Here is an 18,239-nt window from a genome sequence, read left to right as displayed (position 1 = left end):
TACATTCCCCTGGGTGTAATTTCACGGCCCACTCGTAAAACCTTCGCATTTACAGCAACCGCTCTTCTATTACTGTCGATAACATCTAATTGACATGTCAAACCTCCAAGGAATGCAGTAAATTGAAACACAGCCTCTAAGAAGAATAAAACAGTGAAAAAGGTAAATCAGCATGTGCCTCCTCCCAATAGCAATACGAGCATAGTGAGATTTGGTAATGGAAGGGAGGAAAACTGTTACCCTTTCTACTACAACACTGAATTATCGATTAACCTCGGTGTCAGAAAGGAAAGCCTTGTGACCTCAGACTGAAACTCACCCACTAAAACCCTGAACCTGAATCCATGACTGCAGTAATTTTAGGCATGAAAGTGAAGTGAACCAAGACAGACAAAAGTAACAAATACAACTTTTCTTCTGTTACTTTCTGAATAGAAAAAATGAAAATCCTTCAGAATAGTGTCTGGTAAACTGAATTTTTAGTTGGAAACTCTTTGCCTTCAAAGCTTATAGACAAAAAACTGGGTAAAATTTCACAAATACAATTTTAAAAAGAAAGGAAACATGACTCATGATGAAACAGCACAAAACAGTCAGGCAAAACTTGTTTGCATAGCAGGAAAAAGGTAGAACAATTTTAGAATTATCTACATGAAATATATGAAATCCATTAAGAAAGAAAAATTAGTTTTCAGGTATAGAAGAAAAATAATGGAATGAAATTAGGTAATATGATGATGTTCTGTACTGTTATTGAGAAATAAAAAATTCTTACTATGGGAATTCAGAGTCATAGAAAAGCAAAGAGCAAAATGGAAGCATCATCTCTTTAAGTATATGAAACAAACTGACAAAGTTCTAAAAAAATGGACCACATGCTACACAGTGCAGAAACCCTCAAAGAATGAACCTAAAGATATAATAGTTCTTCAGCTTTGTGTTTCATGGTTATAATCTGTCTTGGTAAAAACATTACTGGGAATAAACCAATGTCTTAATACTGCATGAATCTCAATGCAAAGCACTTGTAACCCTAAAGACCATACCTGTTTTGGCCAGCATAAACAAATGCGTACTTTTCAGAGTTTTGATGAAAATAGATCCTGAATATCAACAACCAAATTAGGGCAAATCTCTTGATTTGACATGTTAACACCTGACTGGCCTCCTGACAGTACAAAGAGATGTCAACAGCTGCTGTACTATTTAATGATTTTGCCTGTAAGAAAGAGCTACAGACAAAAAACCAACTTACACTCTAGATCATGAATATTTGGGTCTCTCTTATTCATTAGTTTATTATCTTAAGCAACAATGAATTTCAAAGTAAACAAACATAGCCAGAAAACAACAGTTCGGGTATTAGGCATTCCTTTCTTATCTCAGGCAGATAAATGGGCCAGTTTCACAGGAGACATACAATTTGGACAACTTTTTTGTAGTAATATTATTTATACAGGTGCTGAGAGAGTGAGTATGTCTGCATGCGTGTAGGTATATGCGTGCACATACAGACACCTTCAAGACAGAATTTATGACTGTGAAGGCAATTCAATGTACAACCACAAGATAATAAGAATTCTTGAAAGTGAATGATTGTTAGGTTTGATTTTTTATTTTGAATAGAAGACTATACTACATATATTTTACACATACTGAATTGCCTTTTCTTCTTAAAGTTTTTTTTCTAGATGGTAACAGCAGTACATATATCTGTTTTTAATTTAACAATTTTCGCTGGTCTCCAAAGAGATCTTTGCTGGCACGGGAGAAAACCCCAATACCTAAAAGAAACAGGTAGTGCTATTTGGGGTATTATTTGGTATTGCTTATTTTCTCTGAGGCAGAACTGAGTCAACATCCAAACTGATGTCAGAGTTACTGTGGTGTTTTCACAATCTCCTCACTTTCAGAAATGTGCCTGAAGAGGAGCCAAGACCATGGCAGCAGCAGGGCAAAATGGAGCAAGGCAAAAGTTTAATGAATATGGTACATGCAGAGCTGTAGTGAACAAGTACATGGAAAAACATTTACGGCAGAATAGGACACTGCAGTTTGTAGTTCCTTGTTACTCTGTTGAAGGCTTGCTCAAAAGATCCATGTATATTTATGGCTGAAAAGCAAACACAAGGAACTGAAGGTAGAAGTGGAAAAATAGAAAAGACAAATGAACAGTTTGAAAACCTTGTGATCCTAAAATGTAACTTTAAAGAAGTCAGACCTTTCTTCAATCAAGCTAAAATCACCTAAAATAGAAGCTAGCAAATGAAATACTAGATGCAGAAATTCTACACTGCTGAGAGGCTCCTAATGCTCTGAAATGGAAAATCTGGTTTCTCTCTGTGAAATCTTAATTCTTTGTGATAATAAGACAGCACTGTGAAGCTGGAGTCTTTCTTCTTTTGCCTTATTAGAATCTTTCGAAAATGTGAGCATATAAACACAGGAAAAAATATGTACTTCAATGCCTCTATCGTGCAGGGCTTAAAAACTCAATAATTACACAAAATGACCCTTTATATCTGTCTGACTTGTTCCAGTAGGCATTATTACCAGGATAATGAACAGACTAATGAGAACTCTTAGTTTATTTTTGTGAAGTGAGACTTGAAATTGAGCTTAACTGTGTAGCAATTTCCCAGACATCTTGCTTGAATATATTTCATTTTGTATTGTATGAATGTGCCTACAGCGAGTTCGGCAACCCCGGAGTAGGCATCTGGATTTCACAGAGTTGCTGTGAAATTTTCTTCATGTGAAATAAATAGGATGAGCCATAGCTGAAATATACTCCATTTGACAGAAGAAGAGGTACAAGAAGAGTTTTGCTGTGAAATTAACTTAATGTAAAATAGGACAAAGTATGGTAAAAAAAATCTGCTTGACATGAGAGGTACAATAGCAGTTCCTTTTATCCTGTTTCACCCTGCCTCTTGGGAGCTCAGACACGAGACAGAATTAAGGACTTCACAGAAATAAGGAAAAATGTTGTTTTCTCATTCTAGGTATGACAGAACAATAGATGCATGTAAAACTGACAGGTAACAACAGAAGAAATGTGATGCAGGCCTACCAGCAGTTGGAAACAGCTGAGAAATATTTGAGCCATTTTATTATGCAAGAAAACAGTTCTGTGGAAGTAGTGCAAGCGAATTCTAGAAATGGGATCATGCAGTCAAGTGCAGGAACTAGAAGAGGACAGGAATAAAAAACTACTGTGTTTGTGGTTAAATATAACAAACTACAAATATAAGTACATAATGTGCCATAGGTCTTTATGAGGACAGATATTAATATACTTCAAGTATTATCTTAATAGCAGAAGAAATAATCGTATCTTTATAGATATTAACCTGGTTTCATCAAATTATACCCAGGAAAAAAATCCCAACTTGAGTTTGCCACTATTATTGTTTAGAGAAGAAGTATTTTCTCACTCGCAATCCTCAGACAACCTGAAAATACTTCTCTGCACATCTGAAAAGTGGTTTAGGACTGTTAAGCGCATGACTTAGATCTCTGTAGGTGTTCTTTACCTGTGAATTATTATCAAGTAAAATACAGTAGTGAATAAAAACTTAAAATGCACTACTTTCTACTTAAAAAGGTAGAAATATGAAACATCATAAAATATTTCTACACCATAAGGTAGAAATATGAAACACTGGACAAGAGCAAAACCCTCAAAGCCGAAAATTATTCTAAAAAAATTGATCAGAAGACAGTTCATAAATTTTGATAATGAATCTTGCATCCACACCCCAAAAGTTGTTTCATGTGAAAGTATTGATTAGATTTACATATACACTACAGAAAAAAACAAAAATGGAGGGGAACTGGACTGAGAATTGAGAATTTGAAATAGCTATTGTGCAATAAAAATTCAATAAGCAATGGAAACATGAAATTAAGTTTGGCAGCTTTTACACATTTATAACAGCAGAACATTCTGAATAAAAAAGAATTAAAAATATATGTATAATGCAGTACGTTATAAACCTTCTGGAAATTCAAGTAATGCCTGCCACACGAAAATCTCAACCAGCCATACAGACAGCTGATAAGAACTGCTTTAGAACTGTCCATCTATAAACAATATTCATTGTCTCCCAAATTCCATCACAGTATTAGACAGAACATACTACTCTTGCTGCCAGGGGATTAGATCCATTTCACAATAACTACAAAGAAGAGAACTTTGAAGAATGATACTGACGAGCACTGTGATAGCCTGCTTAGTATTTATATTTGCAGGGTTTATTTTATCAGAAGTGTCATTAACTCTGAGGTCTGGTTCTCCTACTGGCCTTTGGTATCTTCCATTTTTCATTTGACTTTCAGACTCTGTCAGCAAAATCTCTTAATAAGTGCAAGTCTGTTGTTCGACACTAACACGCTCAAGTCCACTTATCATAAATGTTTTTAAAAATGGAAGGGAACATGACTGTTTTTCATTACTGTCATACTGTGTAGAGAAAAACAGTTTATTGTGGAAAAGAGAAAAAGAATAGCCTCCACAGAGCATGTGAAAATTGTCAATTACACAACCAGTATGCATTAATTGGCTCTCACTTAGGGAAGGTACACAAGCTTCCCCTGTGAAGATAACGGACATCCAGTTTTTTCTTCGGTCTTTTAAAACTAGGAGAAGAGAAGGTTAGGACTAGCCTGTCACTTCCTACCTTTGAGCACTGAATTATTAATTTACACAAAATACGACATTAAAAATGCCATTAAAACAACCTAAAGCAGCACACTGATAGTTTAAAGGGAAAGTTCATGCTTCAGTAGTCTGCCAAAACCAATACATGCTCTTTAAACATAATTTAATTTTCTTTCTCATAGTATTTTTTGCCATTTCCTGATTATCAAAGGTGTCTGTTGAGATCTGTGTTTCGCAGATGGTTCATCCTACCCTTTGTGCCAGCAATTGAGCAAAAATTATTTGGAGACCTCACAGAACACTTGCAAGACAGCACGCTAATGACTTCCACAGAAGTCTAACTCCACTGCAAGAACAGGTAGCCAGAAAGCCAGGCAGCAAACAGCAAATGAAAATCTTATCCACAGAAAGAATTCTTACCCACACATCTTTGAAGACAGGAAAATTAATAGGGAATATTACTAGTAATGCAAAATTTCTCATTGAAGTATTCTGTCTCTTCAAATGGGGGTCCCTGTGAAATTCTCTCATATTTTAACTACATCCACTTTGATTTTCTACACTGGAAAGCAAATGAGTTATTTTTCTTCAGTCTACGGCAATATATTAAACATAGGAGTAATGCCAGAATGGGTAACTGTGGGAGTTCAAAACCTTATTAACCACTTACATTGCACTCATATCTCCAGTATTGGTAAGAGAAACAGATGTAATTTGGAGCATACATTTTAGAAAGAATTAATAGTTTAGCCTGACATGAATACATGTAAAAGTTGACTGTTCCTCTGAGAGGTACTTGCAGTCAAGCAGGCAATCACAGTACCATGGAAAGGCATATATGCTTCTTATTTCCCTTAAACAAAGACACAAGTCTAAGTGAAGACAATTTTTATACCAACATAGAATTAGTTCATTTCAGGCTGGGATGTCAAATATTCATATAAAAAACAGCTGCAAAATTGGACCACATTAGCAAAAGATTTGGTTTTGTTTCATCCAAAAGAGAGAGGAGCACAACATTCAAAACCACAGAGAACAAAGAGATGAGGGTACTGTTGTTTCTATCCCTGTATGCTCTAGTCTGGTTAATGAAAATTACAAAATGTAGGCATTGTAACTGTCTGTCCTAAACCTGATGGTGAGTCAAACTCAGGCACAGTGCTTCAGTTTGATCCTTCCTTTTCTTTGGGGAGCCTGTAAATCAGCAACAGAAGGCATTCAGAGGCAGACTAAAAATACCAACGTAATGCTAAGAGGAAGGACAGACAGATAAAAAAGAAATCCTTTGCATCCAGCAGGAGCATCTTCACCGTTACACTATGACAGTAAACCAGAAAAACTGTACCACCTCCGCTTTACCAGCATCTGTTAATTTTGGTTAAAATCCAACTCAATCTTCTCTGTTTGTTGTTGCTGTTAAAATTATCTAAAGTGAAAACAAGTTGTTTGTTTTCATGGCAAACCTCCCCAGGTTTTCAATCTGAGCATTTTTTTCCTTTTAATTACAGAAACTAACCCAAAAAGTTAGTTCTTCACATATTCCTGGCAGTGACTGGTTCCATTTTTCCCTTTTCATTAAAAAGTCTCTACCACCATATTGAAAGTTCACCAAACAATTTTAAGTGAGGGCCTTCATTCAGCACATGAGCCACTGAATGATGTCTCTTCCATTCTATATTCAACTGTTTTTAAGCATTAAGAGTATGGCTTTTTTAGATTATACTGTGTTGCAGTATTTTTCAGTAAAAAAATGAGTGTTTCAGTACTGTATGTAATTATACACTCTATGAAATTACAATGCTCTGTTCTTTACAGACCAGACCTAACATTTATAGCATTTGGCAGTTATATAGCATTTTATATATTTATTTAACATACTTACTAGAAAAAAAATATTGATATTATAGATATTATAGTATGTATTTATTTTTATGTGATACATAGTTATCAAACTGCTATTACAGTTAAAGTAATTTTTGAGCTGAAGTAACTTCAGCATTTCTGCAAATCATACCTGAATATAAAATGAAACATATTTAGCTGTCTTTGACTGAAAAAGCCTGTATTTCTATCAGTCTATATTTCTGATCATAAAGGCAAGAGACATAAATTGAACATAAAAAAATGTTATCAGATGCAAAGGAATCACCTGAAATTTGATGGCCAGTGAACTCTGGAAGTTTCGTAACCAGGTCTTCTTATCTGTTTAAAGCAGATAGTTACAGACAGTGCTAGGACACTCTATGTCTGTAGACTTCCAGAATAAAGACTGGCATTATGCCAGCTGACTGCACATCTGTCAGAGCAAGAAGTCAGGCAAAATGCAATTCTTTAATCCACACGAAAATCGTTCCTGCAGTCACAGCTTTGACAACTTCCAGAGTAACTATGTTTTGAATCAAGATTTTGAAGTACACCCAAAGAAGGCAGCTATCTTTACTTTAGGGATGTACCTTTATTTGCTCAAGGCTAAGGCTTTGAAAATAACAAAAAAAGCAAAAAAGTGTGGTGAAAAGATATTTGAACTGGGCAGTCTATCAGCAATTTCACCTGCACTGTGCATACTTAAGTAAGTGCTCTTTTTGATTGTTAGAAGGCTTTCAATATCAAAATGTAAAAGGAAAAAGTGCACAAAGATTCCTGATATCTCTTTCTCTCCCTTTTGTCGTTTCAGCCTTTTAGTGCTCCCACTGCTGGAGGCAGACAAAAAGATGAGTTTTATCTATTAGGCCGAGATGTCTTTGAGAATGAGTAAAGATTTAATCATTCTCCAGACCTGCAGGCAGAACCCAGGTTTTGTGCTCATCAATATCCTGCCCTTTACAGGCACTGAAAGGACGTGTCAAGTTCTCCTTCACCAACACGTCTAGAGTGCATTGTAAAGCATTTGAGTCACACTGTTTGTTAAGAGATGAAATATAAACTTTAGAAAAATGTGTGTCAGCAGTGCTGCAACAAAGGACCGAGTAACTCTCTTGTTTGATGTGACAAACTGGGAATTTAGAATGCCTCTGAATTTGTAAAATCAATTTTGTTTCGGTTGGCACAAATACAGGATGGGCAGGGGCTGACCCCATATAAGCTGATGACTTGAATTTTGTGCCAAGAAAGAAAGCAAATCATACGTAAAACTGACTCAGGGTAAATGAAAGATGTAAGATATTTATAATTCTGAGCTTCCCCAGGGCTTAATCAGGAAATCACATTCCATCAACATTCACAGAATGCTCAGCATACCTGGCTTCTGGATATGTAATATATAAATTTGGAAGCTCTCTTTTCAGTCCCACAACCAGTATCTAGGTCATTCTTTGCTAGGAATTAGAACGATCATCACATGGCTTTAAAAAGGTTCTTTAGCACTATATTACTCTTCCATACTTGAGGAATGGATTTTATCAGCAGAAACTGCAGTATAGGCAACACAGAGTATACATGTGGAGAGTATTCATGCCTGATTTCTCCTGATTCAAGTATTCAAATGAAAAAGGAAGTTCTTCTCTCTTCTTTATCTGTGCTTAAGGAGCACTCTTTTTCTCTGGAAGGGTGCTTTTCAAAAGCAGAGTGTTCGGTGCATCAGTCAGCTACTCCGCTTTTGAGCAGAGCCAAGGTCAAGCTTTGGCAAGTGTGTGGTCTATTATGGTTCAGTTCCTACCCTCACTCTCCCCACTTTCTTCAGATGGCATACAATACATTTATGTCTTTTGATAAGGGAGAAAGACATTTGATTAGCAAAATCTTTTACCAAGGATGCTCCTTCCCCTCTCCTACCACATTTCTCAAGGCAGGGTGGTTTGACACCAGGTGTCACCATAAATATGTGACCTCCAGAAAAACAGTTTGATTTCTAGTGATCACAAAACCAAAGGTATGGTAGGCAGACATTTTATGAATGAAAAATCCAACTGATTGTCTGAAGATCCAGTGCCAATCTTAAAAAATTGTTTCTGGTTTGAAAGTCTTGCATTAATCTACAGGTTATGCAACGATCATTCTTTTCACAGTAACCTATGTAAGCAGTGAAAAAAAAAAAAACCATCAAAATCCCCAGTTTCCAGTTCTTAAATTGTGCCAATGAGTGGAAAAAGCTAAACTCACTTGCAGGAAATTTTTGTGCGATCCACCACCATGGTCCACTGTTGCTGATTCGTTGAAACCTCAATGTAGTAGCTGTAGCTCCGATCATCGCAGTCCCAAAGTAGCAACCTGGGTATGAAGGAGTTGTTGAGTGGTAAGTTAGACAAACATCAAACCAACCTTTAAATTTTTCCAGGCCTTTATCTTCTCTACTTAATTATTTCTAAATGTAACTGTTTCTTTTGGAAAGTACCTCTAACACCCAACGAAGTCTTTACTGTTTTTGCCATCTCAAACTAAGGTGTCTCTACTCTTATTATCCTGAGGCCAGTAAGAGATTAACAGGCTTATAATACCAATTTATGAACATTAATCAATTACATTCATCCAATTACTTGTAATTTATTTGACACGTGTCATTGCATTCTTAAGACATGATGCAAAGATCTGTTTCAAAAAGTCAGTTTAGGAGAGGACAAAAAAAGAATTAGGTGACTAAAAGGATTATGCTGCCTTCTTAATTGTATTTTCTTGGTTTTGGCAAATGTATCAGAAATATATTTAAAAAAAGAAAATAGGAATTCCCAGTCCTGGCTCATCAGAAGAGGAAAAAAAGCAAAAAATTGTCAAACAAATTGCTAAAAAGGCAGAAGAAAAAGAAAGACAACAGGTCTAACAAACATGCATTCCTTCAGGAAGGGCAGTAGGTGATATTGAATAGCCTTTGATTTCCATAGCTGTCTTACAGAAAGGAAGATCTAAAGCATCAGGGATGGCATTTAGCTCAAGTATTATTAAAACCCACATCTGGCAAATTTATCTTCTTTACTTTTCTTTACATGGGCATTATCTCCCTGTTGTAAGAGATACTGGCTGAGAACTGGACACAGTTCTCGAGGTGCAGTCTCCCAACACCAAGTACAGAGGGAAACAATCTAGTTCAGCCGTTTCTTTCCAGCTTTTGAAATCCCAGTGTTAAAAGCGGAATTAGGTCTAGCGGTGAAGCAAATTCTAAACAAATTCCCTAGATGCTGAATCTAGCTCATTAATATTATCAGAAATATTATGCTGTCAAAAGTAGCTTTAAGAAGCTAAATTAAAACAGTTTGAACAAAAGTCTTTTAGCACACATGAATACTGTCTATTTGCAAATTAAAAAATTCAGAGCTGACTTAGCAGAAAATAAAGAGTTGTCTGTGGCATCATGACAGACGTAAAAAAAAAATCCCACACCCCAAAACATAACCACCTGACTTCAACACCTCTCCTTCATCTGATTAGCCCCATTCTGCTTTTCTACAGCTGAAAGGTCCCCAAAGACACTGAATGAAGTGCATTTTCTTAAAAAAAGAAGTTTACTGATTATAATCCTCTATTTGGTAACTACTACTAATCAACAGGTCCTGAATTAATTTAAAATTTATATTTAAACCCAATCTTCTAAATGATAAAAAGAGGGGAAAAAATCATAAGTTTGTTTTCCTTCAAAAAGGCTATCAAAATGTAGCTAATTATGCTTTTCAACAGAATCCTTTTTATCATGGTGACTCATTGCTGTTTCCTTGATCTATGTTTTCAAAGCTATGATCAAGAGTTTGAATATCAGAAGCACACTGGTGACCGTAATTTCAACTAACAATACTGTAATTAAAGCAGAGCTGGCTTGGTTTTAAAGCAAAAGGCCAACAGGACATATTTGCTCCTTTCCAAAATATATAATCGCTCTCTCCCAAATCAAGCTAATGTCATTAAATAGGTTTAAAAATCATATGGCTTAGAATTACTACAAACCAAACAATGAGTGATTTAAAGTCAGCAACATCTTTCCCAAAGTGACTTTGCATGAATGCTAACTGGAGATTTCTGTTTCTTTGATACTTCTGAAGGAAAATAAAAAGTTATTTCGTCTCTAGTAGCTTTTTAGGAGAAACTCGGGATGCAGACTGACAGGAGAACTTATTTGGAATTCACGCTGCATGAAATGCCTTTCTGGATAAGCAGTGAGAAACTTTCAGGTGACAGCTAGAATATTCACCAGGGTACACTGGGCACAAAGCACTTTTTATGCTAGGCACAACAATCTTTGCAACACATTACAGGCAAATTACCGTGCTGAACTTTTTTAGCAAAGCTATGTTTTGCTAAGATGAATATTAAATAACAGGAAGGAGAATATGCCACTTAAAAAGTCAGAAATATACCCATTGGAAATGCATCTGTTTATAACAAAATTGCTCAAGTTCTTAGGACTTTCCATATTGAAATAAAAAGCTAAATTAGCTCATTAGTGTATCTTGCCCTCAGGACTGAGAAAGAAAAATCGAGTGAAAATTAATCCTGCTTACACCCTGCAACACTGTGAGATTCAAACATATTTCTTTTTTGGGTATCTGCAGTCTAAGTCTGTGAACCATTTAGTACAACATTGCTCTTTACATCACATGTTCAAAATGCCTCACTTTATAAAATAAAATCTTTTCAAATATGAATGAAACTTCACATTGCAGGCACAGGAAAATTATTATATTGGCTACCTGCTACAAAAAAAAAAAAAAAAAAAAAGAAAAAAAAAGCTGCAGTACTTTTTTAAACAGTCTGTGTGGTGCCCTGTGATTGAATGTTCTGTGCTTCTAAAAACATTTTTTGCTGTCTGTGCTTACTTTTTATTTTTAGATTTCTGTAAAAAAGATTGTCGCTGTTTAGTTCAGACTACTGTATAGCTACATATACTCAAGGCGTTAGCAGAACACCAAACAATATTAGTCATGCACCTGACAGGATGACACCTGCTTCCTGAGTACTGTAAGTCAAGAGAACATACAGATAAGTATCTGACAGTACCGTGTTCCTAAACCACTTGCATACTTGTAGAAACCCAAAAGACAGAAATTAAAACATGAGGTAGCAACACATCTTGAATGAGAAAGAAAAAAAAAAAGAAAGCAAGCACTTCAACATCGAAGGAAGTTTTTTATACAATTGTTGTTGCATTTTTGCCTCTGGTTGTCTTTAAATCCCTTCAATTTTCTGCAGATATTTATGTTTCAGTAGTTACGCTGCAAGAAACCAGCCTTTCTTCCTACAAAGATGAGACAAAATTTCTGCGTATCTTCCAAGTGTTCCTGTGATCATTCATTTTGACTCATGACTTTAGTCTTGAGTCAGGCAAGCACAGAAAATGAGCAGCAAAGAAAGAAAAGCTTCATAAGTGGAAATGGTATGGAAAATCAGAAGCATAAGAGATGTATGGTATAAGCAAACAGAAAACACATTCAAGTTCACTGATGCTCTTTGTTAATTTAAGGATTACTCTGAATATGAAAAGCTATCATTTTCATACTAGCATTAAAGATTAAAGTTGGATAAGTAGCTCACATACTTTTCTAATGACAAAAAGTATTTCTATGTATAATAACATGAAAATCACTATGGCATAGAATTCCATCTCTACCACATACAGTCTAACAATTATTTTTTTTTTTTAATTATAGGAAAAATGAGCCAAAGATTGTAGCATAATAATACTGTATTTCTATTCCAGATAAATGCAGGGATAATTAGACAGAAAGTTATTGTGATATGGCAGTTGCTGCAATATTTGTGTTTTAGCCATTTAAAAATTAAATTATGTTTACTATGTTACACACACCAGTTGCTGTCTTTCTGTTTCTAATTAAATACTACAGTTTTTCTGTCACTAATATGGGCCTTTTCAGGGACTAAAAGGAGAAATATGTTTTGTGTTCAGACAGGCAACTATACGAAAAAACATCTAAACTAACATTCACTCTGTTAACTATTCCAAGTATCTTGTAAGCTGTTCTGAGAAGCAATAAAAGAATAAAACCCTTAAATATTTTTTAAAACTTCATAATCTAAAAGACCATATTTAGTAACAATTGTCAAAAAAAACCCCATAGGATCATAGAGTAATTTGAAATGAAAGGGATGCATTGAAATCTCCATGTTTTCCATGTCTTAATAGAGAATATAATAGTATTGAGCTCTGACTGTCATTAGATCTCTTTCAGAATTTCTGAGTAAATTTTGATGTGGAAGTCAAAAGCTCCAAATTTATATACAAGCAGATGAAGAAGTATTCAATATTAACAAAGTTTCAATGTGGTCTCCCATGGAATTCCTGAGTCAAATTGGACAGATGTCATTAGTTGCCTGTGTGCCTTCTCAGCAATAAAGGCTAAAACATATGGAGCTAAAGTAACAGGAATTGAGTCAGCAAAACAATGGAAAGAGATTATTGTTCTGTACTTGTTAGATCATGCCTGGCACAATGAATCCCTTTTTGGATCCAAATCGAACATTGATACATCTCAGCAATTCCAGCAGACGACCATCAAAATGTTCATGAGGTAACAGTCCACACCCTGTGCAAGAGACTGGGGAAGCTGCCTTGTTTAGCCTAAGGAGGCTTGCGGTTGGGGAGGAACCTAAGGGCACTTGTCAGTAGCTGAGAACAGATTATCACAGGCTACCCAGAGAAGTTGTGGAATTTCCTGCCTTGGAAATTTTCAAGACCTCAGTGCATAAAGCCTTGATTGGGATGGTCTGTTTTTATAACTGATACTCCATTGAGAAACAACCTGATGCTAGATGTCTTCTTCCTCAAGTCCCTTCCAGCCTGAAGGGCGCTAGGATTCTTAGGCATTGGAATGACTTTGGCAGAAAGCATGCATACAATATATATTCCTGAAACATTCAACTCTCTGCATTTCTAAGGCATATTTCAACAGCAACAGTTCTTCTGTTTTTTTCATTCTTAGACTTTAGTTGCCATGGTAACATATAATGTCTTGGAGGCTCTCTCCAGTGATATTCCCATTTCTATAGAATAAAGCAGCTACTACTTTTTTCAAAGGTTTATACATTTACCCTCTCTGAAATAAATATATTCAATGGCACATTTGTGTTTCTGAACTAAAAAGATAACATACTTTAATTCCTAATCATTCACTTAAAATCCAAACCCATGGGTATAATGACTCAGTTTCTGAGGGCAGTGGAATTCATGTCATTCTGAAGTCATGGGGTACTGCCAGCCTAAAGCAAATGCTCATAGAATTTTTTTCTATTAGGTGGGAGCAGGAGATCAAGGGAGTTTTCAAACAAGCAAACAGCAGGAAAACAGGCAGTGAATACAGTTCAATCCATCGTGGCAGACATTCTGTTAACAAAAAAACTCTCTTGCTTCCATTAAGATTAAATGCTAAGACTTTTTGCTGTCATCTATGTTCACATATGATTTGATTTCTCTACTAAACATAGATTTCCTGATGCTGAATAAAGAGACCACTGTCACCATCTTTAGCGCTGCTTAATATAAAACTTTTTCCAGACCCTTGCCAAAGCTGTAGATGCCACAGAGCCGAATTTCACTTCCCCACTCCAAGGGGCAGCTTCCCTTGGCTGCCTGTGACCTGCAATAGACATGGCTGCAACTCAAAGCACTTGCTCTTCTAGGCAGTATACAAAAAGAGAAAAATGACATGCTGCAAGCATTTCTGTCTCCAGGCAATGCAGGCAATCTCCTCCGTTAGAAGATACCCTAGACTATGATGTTTATTATTGTTATTTTTGTAAAGTAAGCTATTAATCTTTTTTGTACTATACATGCAGGGAAACTGACAAAGAAAGATGAGATTCTGAAGCTGTAGCTGTACAATTCAATACCACATAAATCACTAAATGCCTATTAATTTTGAATTATGTAATGTTTGGTTGTTGGTTTTGTTGTGTTTTTTTTTTTTAATTTGCTCTACACACTTGCTGATTACATAATTATAATTTCTTGGCAACCAAAAGTTTAATTCACCTAACACACTATTTAATAAAGAAACTTATTAAAAATCTTCTGCACAAGAATAAACAATAGCACAGCATTTACTATAGGAAAGTCAGTTTTTTTCACTAACTGGAAAAGATGGTACAATGCATCAATTGAAAGACAATAGAAAACAGCAAGATAAGAAGACAGAGAAACTATGCATTTTAGTATATTCTTCTTTTACTCTTTTTTATGGCCAAAGCCTTAACTGCTACTCAATTTTAAAGTGTCATGAAAATGATGGAATTACATTTTCATTTTTCTATTTAAAGAAATCTGAGTACTGCTTGGTTTTCTACTTGAGATGCAATATTTAATAGAATATTAATAACACCAAACTCAAATGAGTGTGGGAAGTTGCCAACCCCACTTCTCGTTTCACACAGTGAGAACCAGGCTGGACTTGCATTATGCATAACATCTACATCTTGCATACACACAAAACACCACTTTTTTTGGGTTAGGGATTTGCCTGGATGTCTGATGTCAAGCTTTATCTTCAAAGTTTTACAGCCGTCATAACAATGCCATAGGCCAAAACCAAATCACATGAACCAGAAACTGGCAGTTATAAAAGAGCTTTCATATCTCACTTGGCAGCTCTTAACAGGGGGAAGGCACCAAGCTCCTAGAAATACATATCTATGTACACAGTCTCTGTTGCAAGCCAGTACCCACCTGGGATTTCAGCCTTTGATCACTCGTACTCTGAACTTCAGAAATCTTTATTTCACTGTCACAGAGTATACAAATTAAGTCCCTGACTACATAGTCTTAATTTACAAAAACCATGATGCCATTAAGACAAGGTTTTGTATGGCTGTCTTTATGAAACTAATACCCCAAACATTTATAGTCAGAGAGTCTGAAGTTGGTTAGAATATTTTTCTTTTCACCTGTGAAAAATCCCACTCTCCTATTTCCTAAGTCTCTACATCAGCCAAAAGAATTTCATCTTCATATGTATACACACATTTACAGTGGAAACAGCCCAATGAACTTCAATCCAAATCTAAACACATTCATTAATCCAGCCTTGTAAATCAATATTCAAGTTGCTGTACCTTTATCACACCCTCCATGTTTAAGTAAGAACTAGCACTAATTGTATAGCGAAAAGGAAGCCTGGCTGACTTGACATGGTGATTTTCTTCAAGAAAATTGTTGTCAGAATAAAGTGGCTAAGAGTAACTGAACCTATTTAACCATAAGCGAGACTGCAATTAAATTCTATTTTAAAATAAGTATATAACTTTAATCTTATCATTTGACTGCTATTACTATCATGCCTCTGAAAAGTAGAATTTTCTGGAATTGCACTTGTGTGTCTTGACATATAATTCACACATTTAATTTTTAACATGCCTGTTATACTGAAGTAAGAAGCCAAATGACAACTACTGAACTAGCCCCCTAATTAATGTCATTTCCAAATGTCATACATTCTAAAGAAAATAACTGCTGAGCAAAAATTTCACTGTGCATGAATTTAGAGAAAAATACATCCTCTTACCGTATTGATCCAATCATGTAGGGCTGTGCCAGCTGCACTACAATAGCTCCGCTCCCGAGCTGGTGGCATGTGTATCCAGAATCCCAATCATAGTTTTTTGTGTCTCCATTCAATAAGGCATTGCGACTGCGACTTACACCCTCAATCACACTGGCACAGTCTGCAATTGTTGCAACATTTTCCGTGGGAACTGTGAATTAAAAACACAAAGATGACAAACATACAGTCAGAAAACAGTTCAGATACCAATGGTCTTTATTTCTAGGGAAGAACTGGTGTAAAAAAAAAAAAAAAAAAAAAAAAAGGAAAAAGTAAATACAATCAACAAGGAAATTTAACTCACATAACATAAACTACGAACAAGCGATGAACAGGTGGTACAGATAGTTTTTATAGTACTGATTCCAGAATAGCTTGGTAAATTGACAGATTTCAGTATTGGTGATATGAAAGCACACTTTTAACACAATTGGGAAAAAACAGCTTGTCCAGCAAAACTTTAGAAATTTTGAAATAATTTCTTCCTGTTTTCATGATGAAACCTTCCTCTACTACAACATCTGAAGATGGCTGAATCATAGCTATGAGAAATTTCAGAGCTAACTATATAAGCTTTCAGCATGCAATAAAAGAGAGAATTTTCCATGAAGAGCTAGGATTCTGTGATTTCACTGTGCTACTGGTGTCAGAAGCATAATCTTAAGAACCCCACTAACCAACCAAAATGCCTTAAAGAACACAGGGGAAAAAACTGCAAGCTCATTGCCAAGTAGTAATCCAAGGCAGTGGAAAAACAAGTTCTGGAAAAGCTAATGCGTTATCAAGTGTACTAGCATCTTTGTCTGTTCATAAAAATTACTAAAACCACCACCACTTTACTATTCTAGAAATCTCCTGATTCCCCGAATACTGAAAAGAGGCACTAAACAATTCCCAGATTCTTATGGGGGAGCAGGTGTTACACATTAGAAGTAGTTCACTGGGAATAATCTGAATAAAGCAAAGGCTAACAATGCACACTAAGAGTACTGGCTTTTAATTAAAATTTGCCTTGACTTCCTTTTCTTCCTCTCCTCCCTGGGAGTAAGAGAACTTTTTTGTGTATTCCTTTTATATATGCTTTAAAGCATCTTCTACATAGAGCTGGTTTGTTTGTTTGTTTGTTTTGGTGTTTTTTTTTTTTTTTTTTTTTGGATAGGAAGAGGAAGCTTTTGCAATCTTGAGAAAAAATAAAATGAGTAAAAGATAGAGTCAAAATCAATGCTCATGTAGAGGCTCTATGGCATATTCTAGACACACTCTGACTTAAAGCAATTAATTGAATGTAGTACAGCTCAGTTGCTTAGTATTTTGCTGCATGCCCTCTGAGCATCCTCCTGCTCCCTCTCATGTTTAGATTTCTGCACTAACCCATGACTCTCCTAAGAAGATGTTAGCCTGATTAGTCAAACTCCTTTAAAATTGTACAGAAACAGTCTTGGTGTTTTTTTAATGTAATTCTGTGGTCTTTCCTACAACAGCTAATTAGAAAGTGACTCTGACTAACTGAAGTGCACAGAATGTGCCATCCTGTTCCTTTTCTCTAGGGGGTCTGCCACTCCCTATTTTGAATGTTCATTATCATCTTGTATATACACTTGATAAATTTATTAACAGTACCATCTGGTTGGGACTCTGCTCTGTGCTGTATTTTCAAGTCTTTTGGTTGTCTTCCTTTCTCCCATTAGAATTTCTGCTTCAATTTAGGTCACTTATTTACAAATACAAACTGTCACAACCGACAGTCTTGTTTCTATTTCTGTTTCTTTTTTTTAATCCACCAGCTATCCAGCTCTTACAGTAACCGATATTGTCAGAGAAAAGAAAAGGGAAGATTACAAATACAAAAATTGTTTGGTGTGTTTGGTTTTGTTTGTTTGTTTTTCCTGCTGTTCATACAACAATTTTGGGCTGAAAAGTCTGATTTGCTGTTATGGAACAGAAAAGACATGTTAGCAAAGCAAACACATTCTGCAAGCAAACAGAAGGAGAAGATGATTGAGGTTACAGGACAGCGGCATCAAACATTTATTAAGACTTACTTTCTTGTTTCCTTGTCTTATGCTGCAGTATGGAGCGATGAAGAACTGGCAGTATATTTAATT

The 18,239-nt window shown here is 35.6% G+C and overlaps 1 protein-coding gene across 4 annotated transcripts in view; it reads right to left on the bottom strand.

Annotated features, from left to right (window-relative positions):
- BTBD9 (BTB domain containing 9) overlaps window positions 1-18,239 on the bottom strand; it is a 109,242-nt gene that overhangs the window by 13,637 nt on the left and 77,366 nt on the right. For 3 of the 4 annotated variants that reach the window (XM_040057869.2, XM_040057871.2, XM_040057870.2), the window contains exons 9-10: window positions 16,096-16,285; window positions 8,762-8,869 (exon numbers count right to left, since the gene is read on the bottom strand). In XM_040057869.2, the coding sequence (XP_039913803.1) occupies window positions 8,762-8,869; window positions 16,096-16,285 (298 nt within the window). Of the gene's footprint in view, window positions 1-5,810; window positions 5,858-6,812; window positions 6,866-8,761; window positions 8,870-16,095; window positions 16,286-18,239 lie in introns of those variants that run through there. The other variant, XM_058419656.1, reaches the window with a different exon arrangement.

The sequence above is a fragment of the Hirundo rustica genome, chromosome 3, assembly GCF_015227805.2.
Source record: "Hirundo rustica isolate bHirRus1 chromosome 3, bHirRus1.pri.v3, whole genome shotgun sequence".
NCBI classification, from domain to species: Eukaryota; Metazoa; Chordata; class Aves; order Passeriformes; family Hirundinidae; genus Hirundo; species Hirundo rustica.
Note: the sequence above shows the minus strand (reverse complement) of the source record. Positions and strands in the feature narration are given on the sequence as shown.